This window comes from Salmo salar, chromosome ssa12 (genome assembly GCF_905237065.1).
Source record: "Salmo salar chromosome ssa12, Ssal_v3.1, whole genome shotgun sequence".
Taxonomy (NCBI): Eukaryota; Metazoa; Chordata; class Actinopteri; order Salmoniformes; family Salmonidae; genus Salmo; species Salmo salar.
Window position 1 is genome coordinate 45,713,086 of NC_059453.1, and position 26,279 is coordinate 45,739,364.

A 26,279-nucleotide genomic window follows, 5' to 3' on the forward strand; every position below is an offset into this window, starting at 1 on the left:
TCCAGTGTCACTGCCCTCAGCCTGACCAGTAACAAACAGAGCTGCTGTACTTAGCCCAGAGACATCTCATTACACTTTCTGGCGCCTTCTGAGAGCCAATGGAAGCCTTAGAAAATGTCACATTACAGCACAGATGCTGTATTTTCAATAGAGAGGCTAAAGAAGGACAATAAACTGTCAGACAGGGCACTTCCTGTATGGAATCTTCTCAGGTTTTGGCCTGCCATATGAGTTCTGTTATACTCACAGACACCATTCAAACAGTTTTAGAAACTTTAGAGTGTTTTCTATCCAAATCGACAAATTATATGCATATTCTCGTTTGGGAATGGGATTGATTTGAAGAAATTTGGCTTAATTAAGTTGATTATTATTATGGTGTTTCTATTCCAAAAAAAACGAAAAACTCTGGGTTTCCGTGAGGATGGAATGGAAAATATTGCGTGGTGGTCGGGAGTTTGTTAGAGCATAAGTGGATTGGAGAATTCTAAATTAATATCTAAGGGGCATAAGATTTCCACAACCTAATTGTAGTGTAACCAATACTAATTTCACCTATGGTAGGCCTACAGTACATCTAAAATATTTTTATCAATGACGTGACTCTCACCCAATAATTACATTTAGAGGATTGGAGGACTCTAAATTAACCTCTCTTGGGTAGGGGGCAGTATTTTCACGTCCGGATGAAAAGCGTGCCCAAAGTAAACTGCCTGTTACTCAGGCCCAGAAGCTAGGATATGCATATAATTGGTAGATTTGGATAGAAAACACTAAAGTTTCTAAAATTGTGTCTGTGAGTATAACAGAACTGATATGGCAGGCAAAACCCAGAGGACAAACATACCAACAACAACAAAAAATTCAGCCAACCACTATTTTCAATGGCTTGCAGTTCCTAGGGCTTCCACTAGATGTCAACAGTCTTTAGAAAGAGTTTCAGGCTGGTTGTTGGAAAAATGAGCCAGAAATTGTAGATTTTCTAAGTGGCTCCCATTTTGGCTTGTAGTGTTTCCAAGCGCGTGAATGAGAGTGCGGTCTTTGGTATTTTTCTCCGGTAAAGACAATAACGATTCTCCATCTTAAATGTAATTGTTTATTTACATATTAGGGTACCTGAGTTTTGGAAAAGTTTATTAGTAACGTTTGGGATTTTGGATGCATTTTGATGAAGGGAAACTGGGTGGATTATTGACTGAAGCGCACCAGCTAAACTGAGGTTTTATAGATATAAAGAATGACATTATCGAACAAAAGGACCATTTGTGATGTAACTTGGACCTTATGGAGTGCCAACAGAAGAAGATCAAAAGGTAAGGCATTTTTTATATCACTATTTCTGACTTTATATCCTTTTCATGGTTTTGTATGCAGGGCGTTATCCTCAGATAATCGCATGGTGTGCTTTCGCTGTAAAGCCTTTTTGAAATTTGACACAGCGGCTGGATTAACAAGAAGTTAAGCTTTATTTTGATGTATTACACTTGTGATTCTTATGAAAGTTAAATATTGATAATTCTGTAGTTTGAATTTCGCACTCTGCAATTTCACCGGATGTTGGCCAGGTGGGACGCTACCATCTCACCTGCCCATAAGAAGTTAATATTTAAGGGTCATTTTCTGTTAGGATCTGTGAAAGATATCTAAGGGGCTTTTACACAATTCAAAGTGAATTAATAAATCGCTTTGTTTAAAATGTAACGATATTTGGAAATTTCATTTTCATTTAAGCTAGAGTGAGTGAGAAAAAAGCCATTCTTGAACATCGGGTGAGACATTCTCACTAATTTATAAATAAATCCAGTTCGTTATTTTGAATTATTTATTTCTGAAGAAACCTAACTTGATTATTAAGCAGACATCACTTGCTTATATTCAGTCAACACATACAGTTGAAGTCAGAAGTTTACATACACCTTAGCCAAATACATTTAAAAACTCAGTTTTTCACAATTCCTGACATTTAATCCAAGCAATAATTCCCTGTCTTAGGTCAGTTAGTATCACCACTTTATTTTAAGAATGTAAATGTCAAAATAATAGTTCAGAAAATTGTACATTTCAGCTTTTATTTCTTTCATCACATTCCCAGTGGGTCAGAAGTTTACATACACTCAATTAGTATTTGGTAGCATTACATTTAAATAGTTTAACTTGGGTCAAACGTTTCGGGTAGCCTTCCACAAGCTTCCCACAACAAGTTGGGTGAATTTTGGCCCATTCCTCCTGACAGAGCTGGTGTAACTGAGTCAGGTTTGTAGGCCTCCTTGCTCACACACGCTTTTTCAGTTCTGTCTACAAATTTTCTATAAGATTGACGTCAGGGCTTTGTGATGGCCACTCCAATACCTTGACTTTGTTGTCCTTAAGCCATTTTTCCACAACTTTGGAAGTATGCTTGGGGTCATTGTCCATTTGGAAGACCCATTTGCAACCAAGCTTTAACTTCCTGACTGATGTCTTGAGATGTTGCTTCAATATATCCACATAATTTTCCCTGGCTTTTTTATGGCGGTTTTGGAGCAGTGGCTTCTTCCTTGCTGAGCGGCCTTTCAGGTTGTGCCAATGTAGGACGCATTTTACTGTGGATATAGATACTTTTGTACCGGTTTCCTCCACCATCTTCAGAAAGCGTCTTCCTGAGTGGTATGACGGCTGTGTGGTCCCATGGTGTTTATACTTGTGTAGTATTGTTTGTACAGATGAACATGGTACCTTCAGGCGTTTGGAAATTCCTCCCAAGGATGAACCAGACTTGTGGAGGTCTACAATTTATTTTCTGAGGTCTTGGCTGATTTCTTTTGATTTTCCCATGATGCTAAGCAAAGAGGCACTGACTTTGAAAGTAGGCCTTGAAATACATCCACAGGTACACCTCCAATTGACTCATATTATGTCAATTAGCCTAGCAGAAGCTTCTAAAGCCATGACATAATTTTCTGGAAATTTCCAAGCTGTTTAAAGGCACAGTCAACTTAGTGTATCTAAACTTCTGACCCACTGGAATTGTGATACAGTGAATTATAAGTGAAATAATCTGTCTGTAAACCATTGTTGGAAAAATTACTTGTGTCATGCACAAAGTAGATGTCCTAACCGACTTGCCAAAACTATAGTTTGTTAAAAAGAAATGTGTGGAGTGATTGAAAAACTAGTTAATGACTCCAACCTAAGTGTATGTAAACTTTTGACTTCAACTGTACATCTTAAGAATATCATGGAATATAATTGAACATTTCCGTTTCTCCATGCTTGCCTCAAAACAGTGCGAAACAGTGCTGAAATAGATGTCCACAGTGGGAAGGCTATATATAACGATATTTTGCTAATAATGATGCTGTACAGCGTGACCATGTGTTAGAAATAGTATTTTCCAGTAAGCAACAATTTGTTTGCCTTCATTAGACAACTTTGTTACAATATTTCTGTAATTCAGTGATATTTATTCCCATAGTAATTCGTTATGGATCCATAACTAAATCAACATCTGCATTTTGAAAGAGTGTTTTTAATCATTATTTTATTAACGAAAGCATGAAGATGCTGATGAAGAAATGCAGTACTGTACCTTATATGCTTTTATATTTGGATAATAAAGCATTTAGAAGATATAAGCCACCTGCATTTGTTTATTATACTGTGCAGTCTGACAAGTAAACATAACCTACAACACATACTGTAGTAAACATGGGAAAGTGCCTAATTCCTTACATAAGGGAGAGCAGGCCATGTCCAGACTTTCTCGGGGACCTGAAGTACCTTCAATAATGGCTGTACTAGAGAATGCGGGTACGTGGGAGACTGGGGTTCTATTCCCCGATGGGGAGGAAGGAGTAGGCTGTCCTTGTAAATAAGAGCTCTCCGCCAATAATTACATATAGAGGATTGCAGGAATCTAAATTAAAACCAAAAGCCACCTCACGGGTCTCAAACCTGCATCTGTAGCAACTCATTTTGCACTGCGAGAGCCCCCATCCACTCCGGAGCTCCCATCCAAAGAGTATCAAAAATACAGAGAGGTGTTGTAAAAGGTATATTGTCCTGCTAATGGCCCATTGTAATACTATGCATGGTGTCCAGGTCAGGATAACCAAAACATTTCTTTATTAAAAGACTATTCAGAAAAAACGTTGTTACTTATTTATTTTGATCCAAAGCTATGAATAAGTGAGTCACTCAGCTTTATGTAGGTGCTGCTATATGACTGTGTCATCAACTTGATAATATATAACGATATTTGAGGTTATTTCCTTTTCAAATAAACAAAAGAGAGCGATTGTAACCTCAATAAGAGCCAAAACATTAATTTCTGTTTTTAGAGGGAGAGAAAGCTGGGCCAATTGTGCGCAGGAAGGCCAAAATATAGCTCTACTAATAGCCATAATGGCGCTGTACAACATGACCGTGTGTTTGAAAGAGTATTTTCCAGTAAGCAACAATTTGCTTACCTTCATAAGACAACTTTGTTCCAATATTTCTGTAATTCACTGATATTTATTCAGTCATTTCTAATGGATCCTTAACTACATAAACATCTGCATTTTGAAAGAGTATTTATCATTTTATTAACGATAGCATAAAAATGTTAATTTAGAAATACTGTACTGCTGTTTTGAGTTAGAAATGTAACACTTATGCATCGAATACATTGCAGGTAGGGGGATGTTCACACCTACAGTAGCCGGGCTATAAAAAAAAAAGTCTATTGTCCTGCTAATGGTTTACAAGTGTTTGAAAACCTGTTTTCAAAATGCCACCAGCTGTCCATCACTACTGTAAATAAAAACACAGCATCTTGTTTACTGTAACCACAAGATCACAAATAATTTGTTTGGGATTCATTTGATTAATATTATGGTGTTTCTATTCCAAGGAAAACAAAAAACCCTCTGGGTGTCCGTTAGGATGGAACGGAAAATATGGAGCTGTACAACATGATGGTCGGGAGTACAGAACTGGGCTATTTAGCTAAAGAATCCAGTGTCCTGCGGGAGACCGGGGTTCATTTCCCCGACGGGGAGGAAGGAGTAGGCTGTCCTTGTAAATAAGAATTTGTTCTTAATTAACTGACTTGCCTAGTTAAATAAAGGTTACACTAAGAGCATAACATTTCTACACCCTATTATTCAAATTCTAGTCTAACCAATACCCAAACAGAGATTCAGTGAAAATAAAAATCTAATTGATTCATCAAGACCAGTCCCAATGCTTGTGCGAAACAGTGCCAAAATAGTTGTAGGCTATTGCTTCTAACTTCAATATGCTCTTTAAATAAATAAGACCTACACCACTTTTAACAGCACATTACTCAACACGTCTACGGTAGGCCTACAGTATATCAAAAAATATAACGTGACTCTCCGCCAATAACTACATAGAGGATATTTCTGTAGTAATTCGTTATGGATCCATAACTAAATAAACATCGCCATTTTGAAAAGAGTATTTTTATCATTATTTTATTAATAAAAGCATAAAGATGCCATTATTAGTTACATTGTTTTAGTTTGAACGTGCAGACTGGCACTAAGAACAGAACAGCAGAAACATTTCCCTAGTCAGCGCCATTATTAGTGCAATGTCCCTTAAATATTTTGGAGATGATTTCATTTTCAAATAACGTAAAATGACTGAGAAAAAGGACATTCTTGAACATGGGTTGAGACATTGTTACTAGTTTGTAAATAAAGCCAGTTTGTTATTTAGAATTATTTATTTTTGTTTTTAGAGGGAGAAAAACCAAAAACCTACAGTCATCTCATGGGTCTCCCATTCGAGGCAGGCATGGGTATTGAACCAGCATCTGTAGCAACACAGCTTGCACTGCTATGCAGTGTCTTAGACCGTTGCGCCACTCAGGCGTTGTACAACGTGACCGGTCAGGATAGGCCTACAGTACTACAGTAAGAGCAAAATAATCCTAACAAAATAAAATAATAAAAACCTTAGTGTAACAGTTTTAGTAAGTAATACTGAAGTCGTGCACAAATATCAGTTTCTATCTAGGTTTATGTCGCCCATTCACTTTGACACACAGTAGGACCCAAAAGCATAATCAGTGCTCTAACTCCCCCTTGTGCTGGTCTGGAGTAATGAAGTGGTGACACAGGGTATGTATATTAAACCACAAATTACCTCTAAGTCCCGCGGCGTAAGCTGGCAACTTTTAAAGTAGGAACCACTGTACCCCCAAGCCATAAGACTGCTGAACAATTAATCAAATGGCCATCCAGACTATTTACATTGAACCCCCCCCACTTTGTTTTGGACAACGCTGCTACTTGCTGTTTATTATCTATGCATAGTCACTTCACCCCTACCTACATGTACAAATTACCTCAACTAACCTGTACCCCCGCACACTGACTCGGTACCCCCCTGTATATAGCCTCGTTATTGTTATTTTATTGTACTTTTTATTATATTTTACTTGGTAAATATTTTCTTCTTCAACTGCACTGTTGGTTAAGGGCTTGTAAGTAAGCATTTCACAGTAAGGTCTACACTTGTTGTATTCGGCACATGTGACAAATAAAGTTTGATTTGATGTATATGGATAAGATCGCCTAGTCAGCTACATTTTCAGATATGAAATGTTTCAAATTTTTACAAAGTCGTTTTCATTTCAAGTTAAAGTGTACTGTTAGCTAGCAAGCTAACTGGCCCGCTAGCTAACGTTACATGTACGATTTTATTATTCGTATCTCAGAGCCATTTGCTTCGCTAGTTATAGCCTAATGTTAGCTAGCTAACATTGAACTTGGTTGGTTAGCTACCTGCACATTCATGCAGGGTAGTAACGTTATGAGTTGTGATTATGGTTCATTGTTTCGCTAGCTAGCTACATGTCTTAACAAAAGACTCCACTATGCAAGTGTCCATTTTAATAAAATGTCACTGTGACAACCGTTAGCCAGCAAGCTTGGGTGCTTAACTACTGTTGTTAGGACAGAAAGCTCAGATCAACCCTTAAAGAGATTGGTGGAGCTAAAGCTTAAGAGGGTGTGGACGATGCTGAATGGGTGTAGACAAAGGAGAGCTCTCCAGTAGGTACCAAGACATTCAAAAGGCAGTCGGTCAAAACTTAGCTCAAAGAAATAAGTAGGGAAGTAGGGAATATCAGCCCTGTATTACAACATTCATTTAGCATTACAACTGAGCTACAACTGGTAACATGCAACATTCCTAGTGCCACATGATGTCACACTAGTAGTCGTATCCTCTTTGTGCAGGCGCTCTACTGAAACTAATTTAACCAAAATTATTTTCCACTGTACTTTAACACTTTTTTAATACAGCTTAACATACACATTAGTTACTGTAATCCAAAATACATTGGTTACTTTTCAAAGAGTAGGCTCAGTTATACACTACTGCCGTATGGAAGTCAAACATACAGTATATGAAAAATGAAATAAGGATTTGATGAATAAAGTATATGTTTCATAAGCGTTACGTTACCCAGAGGGGAGAGACTCTGGTCGGTCCCATGTTGTCCTCTTCTCAATGTGATCCACGAAATACATGCGGCCATTCTGGTCCACCCTCTGCTCCCAGCTTCATACAAAACACATAGAACAGTCAGCAACTACATTTGACGGGGAACAGGCTTGCACAAATGTAATCGTAATACCTAAAATAATGTTAAGTTCCTCATAAAAAGCATAGCAAAAATGTGGTTTCACATTCATTGAAATTTCAAAGAATATTATTACTAGCAACTGACGTATATTTTACTACTTATACTTTGTAACTACCCACGTTATGCATTATACAATAGGGATACTGGTGCTTAAGTAACAACAAACTAACGCTGACTACAGTAAATCCATTATCTTTTTTGACTGACTGTCAAACGAGTGAGAAATCTCTCAAGTCCCATCTACTGGCGGTTGAGAGGTTGTTTGAAATATCAAAATGAAGTGTCAACCGTTATTCATAACCAACGTGGCGTTAAACATTTATTTAACCTTTATTTAACTAGGCAAGTCCGTTAAGAACAAATTCTTATTTACAATGACGGCCTACCCCGGACGACGCTGTGCCATTTATGTGCCGCCCTATGGGACTCCCAATCACATCCGGATGTGATAAAGCCTGAATCTTTTACATGATGCATGTACACAGCGTGGGGATATATTGCACGAAACATACAATAGGCTATATAAGAAATACAGTCAACTCCTGACATATGCAATAGCTTGGTTGGTGAATATGTGCATTAAAGCGAAGGAATGACGCTACAGAACACGAACGCACGCGCACATTTTCAATAGACGGAGCTGGTCAGGGCTTTTTTTGTTTTGTTCTTTCTCATTATAACATCTGGTTAGGCATCTATGAGTCCCCTTACCCTGGAGGCAGTGGGCCGTTAGGGATGACTCGGGGGGGCCCACCGGCTGGGGGTGCACCGGCTGGTGCCCCGATGGCCGGGGGGGCGCTGGCTGCCTGTGGGGGTGCAGCTCTGTTCTCCTGAGGGGTATCTGAGGAGGCACCGCTGGCCGAGGCCAGGGACGAGCCGTATGAAGCCGGGGGCTCACTCACCTCGCTATGGGTAGAGCTGCTGGAGGAGGCTGGACGGAGGAGAGACGGTTAGCTGTGGTCGCTAGTAGGAGATGCTGATGAGAATCTAGTAAATAAGGCTAAAAAGGTTACTAGAACGAATATCTGTGTTGAATACCATATCTGGCCAGCACTTATCTCTTTCAATTTCACAAAATGGCATGAATAGTGAATGGCATGAAAACATGACAGTTTCATTACATGAGAACGCAATAAATGGACATGGCATTAGCATGTCAACGCAGGAAAGGAATATCTTTCAATAGTTCTGTTAGAGAATTCTATGTTCATCTATTGTATTACTATGGTTTTACTTTTTCTATAGTATGGCTATGGTATTGCTGTGGTATTTCTACCGTATATATCTAGGGTAATACTATGGTATTTCTACAGTATTTTTTAGCGTGGTGCCCACCTGGGGAAGCGGCTGGTCTGCGGGGGGTGGGTGGGGGAGGCCGTGCAGGTCTGGGGGGCCGTGTGGACTTGGAGCCCCCTGGGGATGGGGCAGGAGAACCCATGCTGTTGACCGTGTGGCCGTTGGGGACGATGACCCAGTCCTCTGTGGAGTCACTGGAGGGGGACGTGTCCCTGCTGGATCTGGGTGGTATGTTATCACTAAAAGTCAAAAGATAGAAACAAAAGTAACATAGCCAATGGCTCCTCGTCCTTTTTCAACATATACTTCTTTGATGTTTTGGCTGTAATGTAAGCCAGGTAGTGCCTATTACTTTTTACTTCCCTTAGTGCCATTTTCTTTTGTGATCAACCTTTTTATTTACTTATACTACTACTACTTTTAATTTTACAATATACACATACCAGAGGATCACATCACTGACATCAGCAATTATGACACTAAAAAAGTACTTTTATGAAAGCAATATAAATATTTACATACTGTCAAGTGTTAATGTCATGTAAAAGAAAATGTCCTCCCCTCTCTCCCTTACCAAGAATGTAAATTAAGTAGGATTAAGAATTGTTAAGATTTGTCCTTTGTTTAGATAATTGCAATCAGCAAGCAGTTATCCGGACTTCCAAGACTATATCGATATAGTATTGAACAAAATGCAACTGATATCGATATAGATTTTCCATATCGGTGCCCATATCTAGTATTCACATTGGGAAGATATGCTACTTTGACTGAGTAATATTACAAAACAGTATTTTGCTGACTCAATAGCTTAAGGACATTTGCAAAAATTGTCAAAAGTAGGTTTGTTCACTTGAAGAACTTACAGAAGACATAAAACAATTGTTAGAAAATATTTTTGAAGTATAAAAACACAATACCTGTTGACACTATCTCCGTTCTGTCTCACCTCCCCGTTTGGAACAGCAACTGTTGAAATGTTTTTAAAAATCAAAACAAAGAATACTATTCTGAGGGGAGAAATAGAAGAATACAATTCTGAGGGGAGAAATAGATCACATTCAATCCAGGGAAACATATTAAAGGGATAGTTCACCCAAATTACATACTGGTTTCCTTTCCCTCTAAGCTGTCCATTGACAAAGTATGACAGCAATTCATGCTTTGATCAGGCCGCTGTTTCAAATGCTAACTTTTTAGCATTTGTGGCACAAATCCAATGCAAGTCAATGGCACCTACACTACCAGTCAAAAGTTTTAGAACACCTACTCATTGAAGGGTTTTTCTTTATTTTTTACTATTTTCTACATTGTAGAATAATAGTGAACGCATCAAAACTATGGAATCATGTAGTAACCCAAAACAAAAAGTGTTAAACAAATCTAAATGTATTTCATATTTGACATTCTTCAAATACCACCCTTTGCCTTGATGACAGCTTTGCACACTCCTGGCATTCTCTCAACCAGCTTCATGAAATAGTCACCTGGAATGCATTTCAATTAACAGGTGTGCCTTGTTAAAAGTTAGTTTGTGGAATTATTTTCCTTCTTAATGCGTTTGAGTCAATCAGTTGTGTTGCGACAAGGTAGGTGGGGTATACAGAAGATAGCCCTATTTGGTAAAAGACAAAGTCCATATTATTGCAAGAACAGCTCAAATAACAAAAGAGAAATGACAGTCCATCATTACTTTAAGACATGAAGGTCAGTCAACACGTAAAATGTCAAGAACTTTGAAAGTTTCTTCAAGTGCAGTCGCAAAAACCATCAAGCGCTATGATGAAACTGGGTCTCATGAGGACCGCCACAGGAAAGGAAGACCCAGAGTTACCTCTGCTGCAGAGGATAAGTTCATAAGATTTACTAGCCACAGAAATTGCAGCCCAAATAAATGCTTCAGAGTTCAAGTAACACACATCTCAACATCAACTGTTCAGAGGAGACTGTGTGAGTCAGGCCTTCATAGTCAAATAGCTGCAAAGAAACCACTACTAAAGGACACCAATAAATAAGAAGCGACGTGCTTGGGCCAAGAAACACAAGCACTAGACATTAGACCAGTGGAAATTTGTCATTTCGTCTGGAGTCCAAATTGGACATTTTTGGATCCGACTGCTGTGTCTTTGTGAGACGCGGTGTGGGTGAACGGATGATCTCCGCATGTGTATTTCCCACCGTAAAGCATGGAGGAGGAGGTGTGATGGTGCTTTGCTTGTGACACTGTCTGTGATTTATTTAGAATTCAAGGCACACTTAACCAGCAGGGCTACCACAGCATTCTGCAGCGATACGCCATCCCATCTGGTTTGGGCTTAGTGGGACTATCATTTGTTTTTCAACAGGACAATGACCCAACACACCTACAGGCTGTGTAAGGGACTATTTTACCAAGAAGGAGAGTGATGGAGTGCTGCATCAGATGACTTGGCCTCCACAATCCCCGACCTCAACCAAATTGAGATGGTTTGCAGAATGAAGGAAAAGCAGCCAACAAGTGCTCAGCATATGTGGGAACTACTTCAAGAATGTTGGAAAACCATTCCAGGTGAAGCTGGTTGAGAGAATGCCAAGAGTGTGCAAAGCTGTCATCAAGGCAAAGGGTGGCTATTTGAAGAATCTCACATTTTTTAGTTACTACATGATTCCATGTGTTATTTCATAGCTTTGACGTCTTCACTATTATTCTAAAATGTAGAAAAGAGTAAGAAATTAAGAAAAACCCTTGAATGAGTAGGTGTTCTAAAACATCTGACCGGTAGTGTATATAAGCATTTATGCACAATAAAAAAATATGTACATTTGTAATTCAGGTGAACAATCCCTTTTAAAATCACATGACCCTCACCATGGTCCCTCTCTGCAGAGGTGAATGTCTCTGGGTCCACCTGCATGCCATCCAGACAGACTGACAGGTCCCCCACCACGTCAGTGTGGTCTCGGTCTGAACACAGCTGCAGGGTCTGCACCACCTCAGAGACTGACATACAGGAGAGGAGAGTTGAGAGATATGGCATGCACGCCACACATACATGCGCACACACACAGGCATGTAAGCACGCGCACACATACACACAGGCATGTAAGCACGTGCACGCACATGCTAGTTTGTAAACAAACTAAAGACAGTGTAAACATGGATCTGGTGGATTAGCTTGAATTCTAGCCTAGATGCATTCCCATCTCATGTGCGAAATATGACTTGTGTTCCTAAAAAAGCTGTGGCTGGGATAACAAGTATGATAGGCATTTATTTACCATATTATTATCTTTTTTATTCATTAGCTTACATAGGAGGAGTGTCTGGTTCCTTTGACCTCTGACTGTAGTGCAATAATTTACGAATCGGGTGTTTGAGGGTCACATGTCGACCATAACCGAAAGGACACTGTATTGGCAGAGTAAGCCCATTCACCTGCTTGAGTGAAAGTAAAGAGTAGGCTAATATAAGCTGTAGTGAGGGTTGCGTCGCAAAGAATACCATACATGTATGAAATAGTGGATTAGAGAGGAAAATCTCATTTCCCCCTAACAGACCACAACAGACCACAACACAAACACACAAATATTCTTCCATAACGTGTGTGCACAGTCATACAGATGTAGACCTATATGCAGGCCTTGACAAGACAAAAAGTATGTTAGTATATAAAGACCTATATGTAAATATATATTGCAAAGCCCTTGCACAGTGCCTTTGGACCCCTTGACTTTCACATTTTGTTACGTTACAGCCTTATTCTAATGGATAAAAAAAAATCCTCAGCAATCTACACACAATACCCCATAATGACAAAGCGAAAAGTTATTTCGAAATTTACCTCAAGTGCATCCTGTTTCCACCTGTGGTAAATTCAATTGATTGGGCATGATTTGGAAAGGCACACACCTGTCTATATAAAGCCCCCAGTTGACAGTGCATGTCAGAGCAAAAACCAAGCCATGAGGTCGAAGGAATTGTCCGTAGAGCTCCGAGACAGGATTGTGTCGAGGGACAGATCTGGGGAAGGGTACCAAAAAATGTCTACAGCATTGAAGGTCCCCAAGAACATAGTGGCCATTGCTCGTAAATGGAAAAAGTTTGGAACTATCAAGACTCTTCCAAGAGCTGGCCGCATGGCCAAACGGAGCAATCGGGGGAGAAGGGCTTTGGTCAGGGAGGTGACCAAGAACCTGATGGTCACTCTGACAGAGCTCTAGAGTTCCTCGGAGATGGGAGAAACTTCCCGAATGACACCCATCTCTGCAGCACTCCACCAAATCAGGCCTTTATGGTAGAGTGACCAGACGAAAGCCACTCCTCAGTAAAAGGCACAACAGCCCGCTTGAAGTTTGCCAAAAGGCGAAGGTTTACCTTCCAACAGGACAACGACCCTAAGCACACAGCCAAGACAACACAGGAGTGGCTTAGCGACAAGTCTCTGAATGTCCTTGAGTGGCCCAGCCAGTGCCCGGACTTGAACCCGATCAAACATCTCTGGAGAGACCTGAAAATAGCTGTGCAGCAACGCTAAATATTTCAGAATAAGGCTGTAATGCAACAAAATGTGGAAAAAGTCAAGGGGTCTGAATACTTTCCGAAGGCACTGTATATCTTACGTCCCAATGCATCACGCTTTTCCAGTATCAAAGAGTCAGACAGAGATTTCAGATAATCACATTTCATACTACCTGCAATGTGCCTTATAGGGAGAAGAGAATTAACTCACGTTTCATATCATTGGACTTTAGGGTTTCACTGATCTCCAATGTAGCCATTCCCAATAAGATGTCGGCCTTCAGCGTCTGATGACTCCATACCCGGAAAATGAGCTTACTGAAAGGTGTGAGAATTCTGTGTAGAGGGGAAAAAGTATATTTAGTTAGGGTTTAAACACTGCACGCAGGCTATACAACAGTACACAAGGAAGAGACAATAGTGTTGTCACGATACCAGAATTTTGACTTCGACACCAGGTTCAGTATCACGATACTCAATACCACGGCAAAAAAATAAGGCATATTAACCAAAGTCACAGAATGCTACTTGATCCAGACAGATCTTTTGAGATTAATATCATTACATTTGACATTAGAATGTTTGCACCTGTTGGGGCTAGGGGGCAGTATTTGCACGGCCGGATAAAAAAACGTACCCGATTTAAACTGGTTACTATTCTTGCCCAGAAATGAGAATATGCATATAATTAGTAGATTTGGATAGAAAACACTCTAAAGTTTCTAAAACTGTTTGAATGGTGTCTGTGAGTATAACAGAACTCATATGGCAGGCCAAAACCTGAGAAGATTCCATACAGGAAGCGCCCTGTCTGACAATTTGTTCTCCTTCTGTGGCATCTCTATCAAAAATACAGCATCTGTGCTGTAACGTGACATTTTCTAAGTCTTCCATTGGCTCTCAGAAGGCGCCAGAAAGTGTAATGGGGTGTCTGCAGTCTCTGGGCGAAAAACAGCAGGAGTTTTTGTGAGTGGTCAGGCTGAGAACAGTGACACTGGAGATGCGCGTCCACGAGACGACTTTTTTCTTTCAGTCTTTGAATGAATACAACGTCGCCCGGTTGGAATATTATCGCTATTTTACGAGAAAAATAGAATAAAAATTGATTTTAAACAGCATTTGACATGCTTCGAAGTACAGTAATGGAATATTTTGAATTTTTTTGTCACGAAATGCACTCGCGCGTCACCCTTCGGATAGTGACCTGAACGCACGAACAAAACGGAGCTATTTGAATATAACTATGGATTATTTGGAACCAAAACAACATTTGTTGTTGAAGTAGAAGTCCTGGGAGTGCATTCTGACGAAGAACAGCAAAGGTAATCCAATTTTTTTTATAGTAATTCTGAGTTTGGTGAGCCCCAAACTTGGTGGGTGTCAAAATAGCTAGCCGTGATGGCTGGGCTATGTACTCAGAATATTGCAAAATGTGCTTTCACCGAAAAGCTATTTTAAAATCTGACACCGCGATTGCATAAAGGAGTTCTGTATCTATAATTCTTAAAATAATTGTTATGTATTTTGTGAACGTTAATTGTGAGTAATTTAGTAAATTCACCGGAAGTTTGCAGTGGGTATGCTAGTTCTGAACATCACATGCTAATGTAAAAAGCTGTTTTTTGATATAAATATGAACTTGATTGAACAAAACATGCATGTATTGTATAACATAATGTCCTAGGAGTGTCATCTGATGAAGATCATCAAAGGTTAGTGCTGCATTTAGCTGTGGTTTTGGTTTTTGTGACATATATGCTTGCTTTGAAAATGGCTGTGTGACTATTTTTGGCAGGGTACTCTCCTGACATAATCTAATGTTTTGCTTTCGTTGTAAAGCCTTTTTGAAATCGGACAATGTGGTTAGATTAACGAGAGTCTTGTCTTTAAAATGGTGTAAAATAGTCATATGTTTGAGAAATTGAAGTTATAGCATTTTTGAGGTATTTGTATTTCGCGCCACGCGATTCCACTGGCTGTTGACTAGGGTGGGACCTCGCCCAGGGAGGTTAATGAATAAATTCATACAAATCAATGTGATTTTTTTTTTTTAACCAATCCAACTACAAAAACATAATGGTAGTAATTTATTTTAATGGTAAATCTCTATTGATAAACTGGGTAAATCAAGACGTAGCCTAAGCCTATTCACAATACAGGTGAATGCATACTCAATAGGTGTGTACATGCATCGAGTTATTGAGCTTGTTTTGGCTGATATCATGAGGCTACAGATAAAAATATATATATACAAAAAAAAAAAAAAGGAAGTGTACCTTCCATTTGGGTAGGGCTGTCCCCAACGAAAAAAAAATCTTGGGTCGACCGAAAGTCGTCTGTTTACCAACCGTTTGGTCGAAAAAACATTTTTAAACGTGCATTTTTCCATATATAGACACACCCTGTGTGTTTTAATTAAATCGACTATATGCATTGAGCTTGCCTGCACCAGAGAACAATGACCTGAAGAAAAAAAAACAAAAAAAAAAACCTAGCCCAACTATTCTCCTCCCGCTCCTGCTGGCTTTTGCAGATTCTGCCTTGACTCTCCTGAAGTTGCCGGTAATAGGCTACACGAAGAGTCTGCAACCTTTCTCATGTGGTATGCCAATTTATCTTACCATTTCTACCGATCTGCGTGCCAATTATGGTTTTCATACATACATTTTCGTGAAATAGTTTCATTTATAATAACGTCTTCATATCTTAAAATCGTTGTCATGTGGTTAATCAATCCAAATCTAAATGAAAATTATAAACCTAAAAAGTAACTTCTATTGCCATTGCCAACAATATAAAAATAGCCGACATAAAGACAACACATAAAAACATTGCAGCCTGCAGGTAGAAAATACTCTGATAAAAATAAACTATCCTATAAAATCACATTGGCAACACATGGCCAGTCTACAACGAACTTGAAACATTGTATCAACTATTAACTTGGGTCTGGCTGGAAACTAGTACTAATGAACTTGCAACATTGTATAAAAAAAATGGTGAGCTCTGGACAGAAACATCTGCAGGCTATTTGAGCAAGAGATAAGAAGCAGTGCTTGACTTGGGCAGATGTTCCAGCACCTCACATTTTCTACTGCTTGAGCTCCTCTTATAGAATACTAGCTCAAAAGTATTGTGGAGCTCCTGCACCTAAATATAAAACAGTACCAGCACCCAAAATGAGTACCGGAAACTATGTCAATCCAAGTCAAGCACTGATAAGAAGTAATCAGGTAGAACTATTTTATGACGTTTCCACTGGATGAGAGCATGACATTTTTCCCTTTCACGCCGAGTAGTTATCGAAAGCGAGAGAGCTGGAAAGATATTATTGTAATTCTCAATGGATGTAAAAACAGACTTTGTTTGCTTGCTGTTTTGAGGTGAATAAAACAATATTTTGAGATGCTCCACAGGTCATTAGTGGTGATGCGTTAAGCCAATCAGAAATACAATCAGATCCCCAAATGGGCACATTTATATGCCTACATTTGTGAGCAGGCAAGGTGGCCTATAGGCCTACTTCTATGTGTGTTATTCCAGGAAGACTGGAATAATAATATTTTATGCATTATCAGCAATTACGTAACCAAAGCAACAAAGTGTAGATTAGGAATTAACAGTAAATGTACTACTAGTGATATACAATGCATTCGGAAAGTACTCCGACACCTTGACTTTTTCCACATTTTGTTAGGTTACAGCATTATTCAAACATTTATTCAACAGTTTTTCCCCCCTTATCAATCTACACACAATACCCCATAATGACAAATCAAAAACAGTTTTTTTTTTTTAAATGTTTAAAAATATATTATTACAAATAAAAAAAACTGAAATATCACATTTACATAAGTATTCAGACCCTTCACTCAATACTTTGTTGAAGCACCTTCAGCAGCGATTACAGCCTCGAGTCTTCATGGGTATGACGCTACAAGCTTGGCACATCTGTATTTGGGGAGCTTCTCCCATTTTCCTCTGCAGATCCTCTCAAGCTCTGTCAGGTTGGATGAGGAACGTTGCTGCACAGCTATTTTCAGGCATCTCCAGAGATGTTTGATTGGGTTCAAGTCCGGGTTCTGGCTGGGCCACTCAAGGACATTCAGAGACTTATCCCAAAGCCACGCCTATGTTGTCTTGGCTGTGTGCTTTGGGTCTTTGTCCTGTTGGAAGGTGAACCTTCGCCCCAGTCTTAGGTCCTGAGCGCTCTGGAGCAGGTTTTCCATCAAGGATCTGGCAGAATCATCCCCACAGCATGATGCTGCCACCATGCTTCTGCCACCACGCTTCACCGTAGGGATGATGCCAGGTTTCCTCCAGACGTGACGCTTGGCATTCAGGCCAAAGAGTTCAATCTTGGTTTCATCAGACAAGAGAATCTTGTTTTTAGGTGCATTTTGGCAAACTCCAAGCAGGCTGTCATGTGTCTTTTACTGAGGAGTGGCTTCTGTCTGGCCACGCTACCATAAAGGCTTGATTTGTGGAGTGCTGCAGAGATGGTTGTCTTTCTGAACGGTTCTCCCATCTCCACGGAGGAACTCTGTTGCCTTCATTAGCCCACTTTAATCCAATATTTCTGTCATTCATTGATATTTATTCCCTAAGTAATTCGTTATGGATCCACCCAGATGTGGTTAGAAAACAATGGTAAGATGGACTCAATGATGGTTGAAGATGATGAGCACCCGGCAAAGGCAATCAACATTGCTCAAATCACAGTCAGAAGACATTTTACTTTTTTTTCTCTCTCCCCAGAACAGTAACCATGTTTGTTCTCTTGTATTGTTCAGGGGTTTCGACGCAATGATTTGTCTGACAAACAAAGAACTGTGTGTGCAGCAGGCCCAGGAATGGACCAAAGCTGGCAAGACATTTAATGACATCAAGAGATATGCTGGACCCTATGTCAGAGACGTGTTTTTGGGACCACATCGTGTCTATTGTCCTGCTAATAGCCCTTGTGAAAAACAAGTGTTTGAAAACACATTTTCAAAATGCCTCCAGGCCGACAGAGAACTTTCTTACTTTTTCCCCTTCCATTTGCCTCTTCCATGTATTCCCATAGTAAATTGTTATGGATCCATTAATATACACTGCTCAAAAAAATAAAGGGAACACTTAAACAACACATCCTAGATCTGAATGAAAGAAATAATCTTATTAAATACTTTTTTCTTTACATAGTTGAATGTGCTGACAACAAAATCACACAAAAATAATCAATAGAAATCCAATTTATCAACCCATGGAGGTCTGGATTTGGAGTCACAGTCAAAATTAAAGTGGAAAACCACACTACAGGCTGATCCAACTTTGATGTAATGTCCTTAAAACAAGTCAAAATGAGGCTCAGTAGTGTGTGTGGCCTCCACGTGCCTGTATGACCTCCCTACAATGCATGGGCATGCTCCTGATGAGGTGGCGGATGGTCTCCTGAGGGATCTCCTCCCAGACCTGGACTAAAGCATCCGCCAACTCCTGGACAGTCTGTGGTGCAACGTGGCGTTGGTGGATGGAGTGAGACATGATGTCCCAGATGTGCTCAATTGGATTCAGGTCTGGGGAACGGGCGGTCCATAGCATCAATGCCTTCCTCTTGCAGGAACTGCTGACACACTCCAGACACATGAGGTCTAGCATTGTCTTGCATTAGGAGGAACCCAGGGCCAACCGCAACAGCATATGGTCTCACAAGGGGTCTGAGGATCTCATCTCGGTACCTAATGGCAGTCAGGCTACCTCTGGCGAGCACATGGAGGGCTGTGCGGCCCCCCAAAGAAATGCCACCCCACACCATGACTGTCCCACCGCCAAACCGGTCATGCTGGAGGATGTTGCAGGCAGCAGAACATTCTCCACGGCGTATCCAGACTCTGTCACATGTGCTCAGTGTGAACCTGCTTTCATCTGTGAAGAGCACAGGGCGCCAGTGGCGAATTTGCCAATCTTGGTGTTCTCTGGCAAATGCCAAACGTCCTGCACGGTGTTGGGCTGTAAGCACAACCCCCACCTGTGGACGTCGGGCCCTCATACCACCCTCATGGAGTCTGTTTCTGACCGTTTGAGCAGACACATGCACATTTGTGGCCTGCTGGAGGTCATTTTGCAGGGCTCTGGCAGTGCTCCTCCTGCTCCTCCTTGCACAAAGGCGGAGGTAGCGGTCCTGCTGCTGGGTTGTTGCCCTCCTACGGCCTCCTCCACGTCTCCTGATGTACTGGCCTGTCTCCTGGTAGCGCCTCCATGCTCTGGACACTACGCTGACAGACACAGCAAACCTTCTTGCCACAGCTCGCATTGATGTGCGATCCTGGATGAGCTGCACTACCTGAGCCACTTGTGTGGGTTGTAGACTCCGTCTCATGCTACCACTAGAGTGAAAGCACCGCCAGCATTCAAAAGTGACCAAAACATCAGCCAGGAAGCATAGGGACTGAGAAGTGGTCTGTTGGCTCCACCTGCAGAACCACTCCTTTATTGGGGGTGTCTTGCTTTATTGCCTATAATTTCCACCTGTTGTCTATTCCATTTGCACAACAGCATGTGAAATTTATTGTCAATCAGTGTTGCTTCCTAAGTGGACAGTTTGATTTCACAGAAGTGTGATTGACTTGGAAATACATTGTGTTGTTTAAGTGTTCCCTTTATTTTTTTGAGCAGTATATTTAAAGTCCCTAAACTCGAAAAGAGTCTATTTTCCTGATGATAGTTGAAATAAACATCTGCATTTTGAAATGATCATTTTATTAATGAAAGCATAAAGATGTTGATGATGTGCCAGAGAATCGGTACATCGAAAATCTCTTCCCAACTATTTTGCACATCTGTCAATTATTTGGTCCTCTTCTCCAAATGCAGACAATGACGCAAAACACATTGCCGCCTGGGTTTGCATTGCAAATGAGGGCATCAACTCGGTCAAGTCACCAGCAGAGTAAGTAGACCTTTATGTAGTAACATAAAGGTTAAATAAAAATAAATAAAAGACCTACAACACTTTCAATAGCACATTATTCAACATTAGTGAGACTCATGTCGCCTACGGCAGGCCAACAGTATTACAAATCTCTACATGTAGGTTTCCTAATTTAAACCCGATCGAACTTGTTTGGCATCAACTGAAAACATTCATCCATAACTCTGCCAAGCCTACAAGGAAACATGAACTGGTGAAGGCCATCAAGACGTTTTGGCTTGAGAAAATTACGATACAACAATGCAACAACATGCAACAAATACATTGATCATCTCAGCAAGGTTTTACCCGTGGTCGTGGAGCTGGGGGAAGTGCAACTAAAATGTAGTTGAAATAAACATTGAATACATTGCAAGTTGGGGAGATTTTCACACCTACAGTAGCCGGGCTATTAAATTACCATTTTGTAAATAAATCACACAAAAAAAAACAGGAGGTGAAATTCCAGAGCTCACAGGTGACTCTCCGTGACTCTCCTGGCTCTGGACCAACGCATCAGCTGATTCATTTTACAATCACGGCTAAAGCGATTTAATTAAAAGGTTTCAGTTAGGAAAATATGGCGCTGTACAACGGGACAGGTCAAGAGTACTGTAGGCCTAAGCTACTAGGTGACTGCAAGTGAAGAGCAAAATAATCCTTACATTCCCAAATAAAAATCTGATTGATTTATCAAGACCAGTCCACATGCTCTGTCATTCAATAATAATAATAATAATAATAATAATAATAATAGTTGGATAACAAATCGGCTCTCGGAACTCATTAAAAAGGTGGCTTCTATCTTCAATATAATCATTAGTTCAGAAGATTAAATCCATAGGTTTTAGGCCTGCAGTAGGTTATAATAAACTGAAAATTGCATGTCAATTAATAAACCATGTGCCATGGAAACGGTACATCGAAAATCTCTTCCCAACTATTTTGCAATCTATATGGCACAGCTGTCAATTTTTTGTTCCTTAAATGAAACTGGTATATATTTGTATTTATCACAATTTTCTTTAAACTATTTTGTTTTTAATGCAGGGCCGACAGACAAGGTCCTTAATAAATGTTTTGGTTTTTAACTGAAATTGCAATCAACTTTCTATGTCTTCTTTAAAAAAAGAATGATATTTTGATTAGCGTTTAAACTCCCCCTTGTGATAGTGTGGTGCAATGACAGAATGCCACCATCTACCATTAACAGTCGCGGCATAAGCTCGTAACTTTTTAAGGAAGAACCACTGTATGCTAAATGAACATACATGCAAATATAAATGCAAATAATTATTGCTGTAGTTACTTACACTGTGAGTGACTGCTTCCATTTGGGGTTGTGGGTATTGTTGCATTTCTCCGTCTTCTTCGACTGGCCGTCCACAGCCACCTCTACGTATGGACTGGGGCCAAACCAGTTCTTTTTGTTCTCCTTCAGTTTGGCCGACAGCACTGTGTGCAAATAAAGGACATAAAACACACAAATAGCATGGTAAGCAAAAGTGTAGTAAATGCTCTTATCAGTCACTGAAGTGAGATATAGAAATAAACCTCAGAATGGAAATGCGAGAACTACATTCACTTAGGCCTAACCAATACTTTTGTTTTGGGGTCTGCTAATATCCTACTCTGTTATTTATATTTTTTGAACCACTGAATAGCATACCATCACTTTACTATTAGCTACTAAGGGCTATAAATTAGGGTGTAACAAAAGGTCAAAAAAACTCACCAGTAACTTGAAGTTGGGCCTTCATGGTTCAGCCATTAACACTGAAGCCCGCTTCGGTTACGACAGGCTCTGGAGAGAAAGCAAACGTGACATCAAATGTAAACATAAGGAAATAAGACACTCGTCTATATTACAGGTGTCCTCGTTTACACAAGGGATTATCCCACTGCAGTCAATGGAACGTTTAAATATACTACTATACTTAGGCCTATAACAAACCTATGGAGACAAACTAAACAAGGCAATGAAATGAAATGCTAACATTGAGCATTTTGTTGCACAGAGAGTAAAAAGTAGCCAAATAGCCTACCTTGGCATACTAATAGGCTAGGCAATCCCAACTATCATGTCCCTTTCTACCATAGAGCCGTGACATTGGTGGTCACAGCTACATCAGAAGGATAGGAAAAGTTAAATCCCTCCTGGATTACCAGATTACGCAAACTAGTACATCATGAGTCACCGATAGTTTTAGGCCCCGATTGGTGTCCTCAGATAGCCATTTGGCCTAGCAGCTCATAGGTGACAGTTACAGACTGTGGGCCCTTGTTACATGGTTTTTGGAAATTTGGGTTTATAGATTTCATTATATCTTAGATTATGTAGGTTTAGACCTACAGTGCATTCGGAAAGTATTCAGACCCCTTCCCTTTTTCCACTTTGTTACGTTACAGCCTTATTCTAAAATTGATTAAATTGTTTTTTCCCCCCTCATCAATCTACACACAATACCCCATAATGACAAAGCAAAAACAGATTTGTACATTTTTTGCAAATGTATATATAAAATATATAAAAAAATTTAAAAAATAAATATGACATTTACATAAGGATTCAGACCCTTTACTCAGTACTTTGTTGAAGCACCTTTGACAGCGATTACAGCCTTGAGTCTTCTTGGATATGACACTACAAGCTTGGCACACCTTTATTTGGGGAGTTTCTCCCATTTTCCTCTGTAGATCCTCTCAAGCTCTGTCAGGTTGGATGGGGAGCACCGCTGTTCAGCTATTTTCAGGTTTCTCCAGAGATGTTCGATTGGGTTCAAGTCCAGGCTCTGGCTGGGCCACTCAAGGTCATTCAAAGACTTGTCCCAAAGCCACTACTGTACTGTCTTGGCTGTGTGCTTAGGGCTGTTTTGTTGGAAGGTGAATCTTCACCCCCAGTCTGAGGTCCTGAGTGCTCTGGAGCAGGTTTTCTTCCAAGGATCTCTCTGTACTTTGTTCCTTTCATCTTTCCCTCAATCCTGAATAGTCTCCCAGTCCCTGCCGCTGATAAACATCCTCACAGCATGATGCTGCCACCACCATGCTACACTGTAGGGATGGTGCCATATTTGCAAAAATACCTAAAACCTGTTTTTGCTTCGTCATTATGGGGTATTGTGTGTAGATTGATGAGGGAAAAAAATTATTTTATCCATTTTAGAATAAGGCTGTAACGTAACAAAATTGGGAAAACGTCAAGGGATCTGAATACTTTCCAAATGCACTGTATGTACATAGCCTAATTTTGCTAAGAAATATCCTAGCTAGCATGCCAACATCTCATGTCTGACTCACTAATTTGAGCAGTTGTATCCAAAGCAGAGCCAATACAATTAAATCAAGTAGATTAAATGTAGGTTTAGGAAACCTGTTCCTTCGATAACAAGCTATGAAAATGCATTTGTATGAGACTTTCCAAGAGAATTGTAAAAGTTAGCCTAAAGTTATAACTATTCAATGGGGCCTTGTTGTCTAGGATTGGCTATATGCACGGCGTACCTACGTAAGGCCAGTGTAAACATTCAAATCTGCCAACAAGTTAAAAATGAATGTATAAGAATATGCCAATGGAACAGTCCACGCCATTGAAAATATATTCAGGCTCATAAAGAAGCTCAGTGCTGGAGGAAACAAACACGGAAATCTGAGACAAACATATCAGTGTAGGACAGTTATTTTTGAAAGGGAAAAAAGCTTAGGTATGATGAAGCAGACAAAAAAAAAATCCTACATCTGCTAATCATCAATGCAGTGACTGCAAATTGCAGGAAAAAACAAGGAGAAAATCTATAGAATATTGCACTAATAATTTATTACACATATAAAGCGCTTTTTCATATTACAAGAATAATCTCAAAGTGCATAAAATATGTTTTTTTAAATAAATAAATATTTATACAAACACACTGAGTGTACAAGACATTAGGAACACCTGTTCCTTCCATGACAGACTGACCAGGTGAAAGCTATGATGCCTTATTAATGTCTAAGGCTGACCCCATTTCGTCAACTGGTCGATTGTTTGGTTTATAGACTGTTGGTTGACCGATATTATTTTTTTTAGTCGAGCCGTCATCTTGATTGTCGCCTATCTCAGCAGACTAATCCATTGCGGAGGCCGCGGGGATGGCACACCAGTACTACATTCACCGTTAATTCCCAGAATTATGTTTGTTTGGTTACCATAATTTCTGTTAATGCATTCAATATATTATTATTAGTCTTTACTCTTCTCATTGTCAGAGTGGACGCATTGTTTGCAGAGCGCACAACCTAGGCTACACTTGTGAGAAACAAGTTTATTTCATTCCATTTAGGCAATAAGTTGTAAAATGTATTGTCTTTTGTTTGAAACGCTCCTGTCAAAGTTGAGTAAGGACGCACACCTGATTATGCATATATAAGTAGGCTTAGGCTACCTGGCCTGCGTGCAAATGTAGGCAATTTTTTTTTTTTTTTTTTTACCGTTATTTTACCAGGTAAGTTGACTGAGAACACATTCTCATTTACAGCAACGACCTGGGGAATAGTTTCAGGGGAGAGGAGGGGGATGAATGAGCCAATTGTAAGCTGGGGATGATTAGGTGGCCATGATAGTATGAGGGCCAGATTGGGAATTTAGCCAGGACACCGGGGTTAACACCCCTACTCTTAAAATAAGTGCAATGGGATCTTTAATGACCTCAGAGTCAGGACACCCGTTTAACGTCCCATCCGAAAGACGGCACCCTACACAGGGCAGTGTCCCCAATCACTGCCTGGGGCATTGGGATATTTTTTAGACCAGAGGAAAGAGTGCCTCCTACTGCCCTCCAACACCACTTCCAGCAGAATCTGGTCTCCCATCCAGGGACTGACCAGGACCAACCCTGCTTAGCTTCAGAAGCAAGCCAGCAGTGGGATGCAGGGTGGTATGCTGCCCATCTGGGGATCTGATAGAATTTCTGATTCTCTTAACTCATCACCACTAATGAGCTGTGGAGCTTCTCAAAGTAATTTTTTCTCCACCTCAAATAGCAAGTAAATTAAGTCTGTTTTTACATCCATTGAGAATTACAAAAGTTCAATATAGCCTATATGAACAATATTTCCAGCCGTCTCCCTTTCGATAACCACTCTGAAAAAAAAACATGTACATTTGAAAATCATAACATTTCTACCGATCTGGATACCAGTTCAGATAAATTGGCACTCCAAATGGAAAAAAGGTTGCCGACCACTGGTATAGCCTATTACCGGCAACTTCTGGACCGTAATGGCAGAATCTGTGAAGGCCAGCAGCAGGTGGGGTTTCAGGAACAGGTTATCTTGATTTTTGTCTCCCTTGAGTCATTTGTGTGTCTTAATTATTTAATCACAGTGTGCTTAACCTTTTCACGCATGAGTTCCAAATATCTCTAAAATGCTGCCCAGACCGGGTATGTCGCGTGCGGGAGCGTCGCAAAATACATTTAGAAATCCATGTTATTCAATTATTGCACCCACACTGCTCACGTGCGCCAACAAGCGTCTGCGATGCCAACGGCTAAAATATAACTCCTTTTTCTGACGCAGATTGCGGTGAAAGTCCTGCCTCTCCCATCTCCTCATTGGTTTATAGAAGCAGGTACCCACGTGCCATCTCGTCATTGGTTATACCCACATGGGTGATTGAAAGACAAACTGTTGCTGGTTGTCGTGGTAAAACTATGAAAGTTTAGATGCCAATCGCCATATAAGTTAAACGATGAAAAGGCCTGGAAGGAGGAGAGATGACTAGAAACAATTCGGTTGGCCGTTTTATGTGTGGATTAATTGTCGGAGTAGAGGACTTTGTGCATTTCAGGTAAAATAACAACTCAATGTTTATATCCCAGGACGAATTAGCTAGCAACAGCAAGCTAGCT

The 26,279-nt window shown here is 40.1% G+C and overlaps 1 protein-coding gene across 2 annotated transcripts in view; it reads right to left on the reverse strand.

The window, feature by feature from the left end:
* The window catches only part of LOC106565280 (E3 ubiquitin-protein ligase Itchy), a 73,765-nt gene that overhangs the window by 42,274 nt on the left and 5,212 nt on the right, over positions 1 to 26,279 (reverse strand). For both annotated transcript variants that reach the window (XM_045691403.1, XM_014132219.2), the window contains exons 2-9: positions 22,127 to 22,195; positions 21,705 to 21,846; positions 13,648 to 13,772; positions 11,787 to 11,918; positions 9,859 to 9,907; positions 8,978 to 9,177; positions 8,354 to 8,573; positions 7,462 to 7,557 (exon numbers count right to left, since the gene is read on the reverse strand). In XM_045691403.1, coding sequence (XP_045547359.1) covers positions 7,462 to 7,557; positions 8,354 to 8,573; positions 8,978 to 9,177; positions 9,859 to 9,907; positions 11,787 to 11,918; positions 13,648 to 13,772; positions 21,705 to 21,846; positions 22,127 to 22,151 — 989 coding nt within the window. In that variant the 5' untranslated portion in view covers positions 22,152 to 22,195. The remainder of the gene's footprint in view (positions 1 to 7,461; positions 7,558 to 8,353; positions 8,574 to 8,977; positions 9,178 to 9,858; positions 9,908 to 11,786; positions 11,919 to 13,647; positions 13,773 to 21,704; positions 21,847 to 22,126; positions 22,196 to 26,279) is intronic.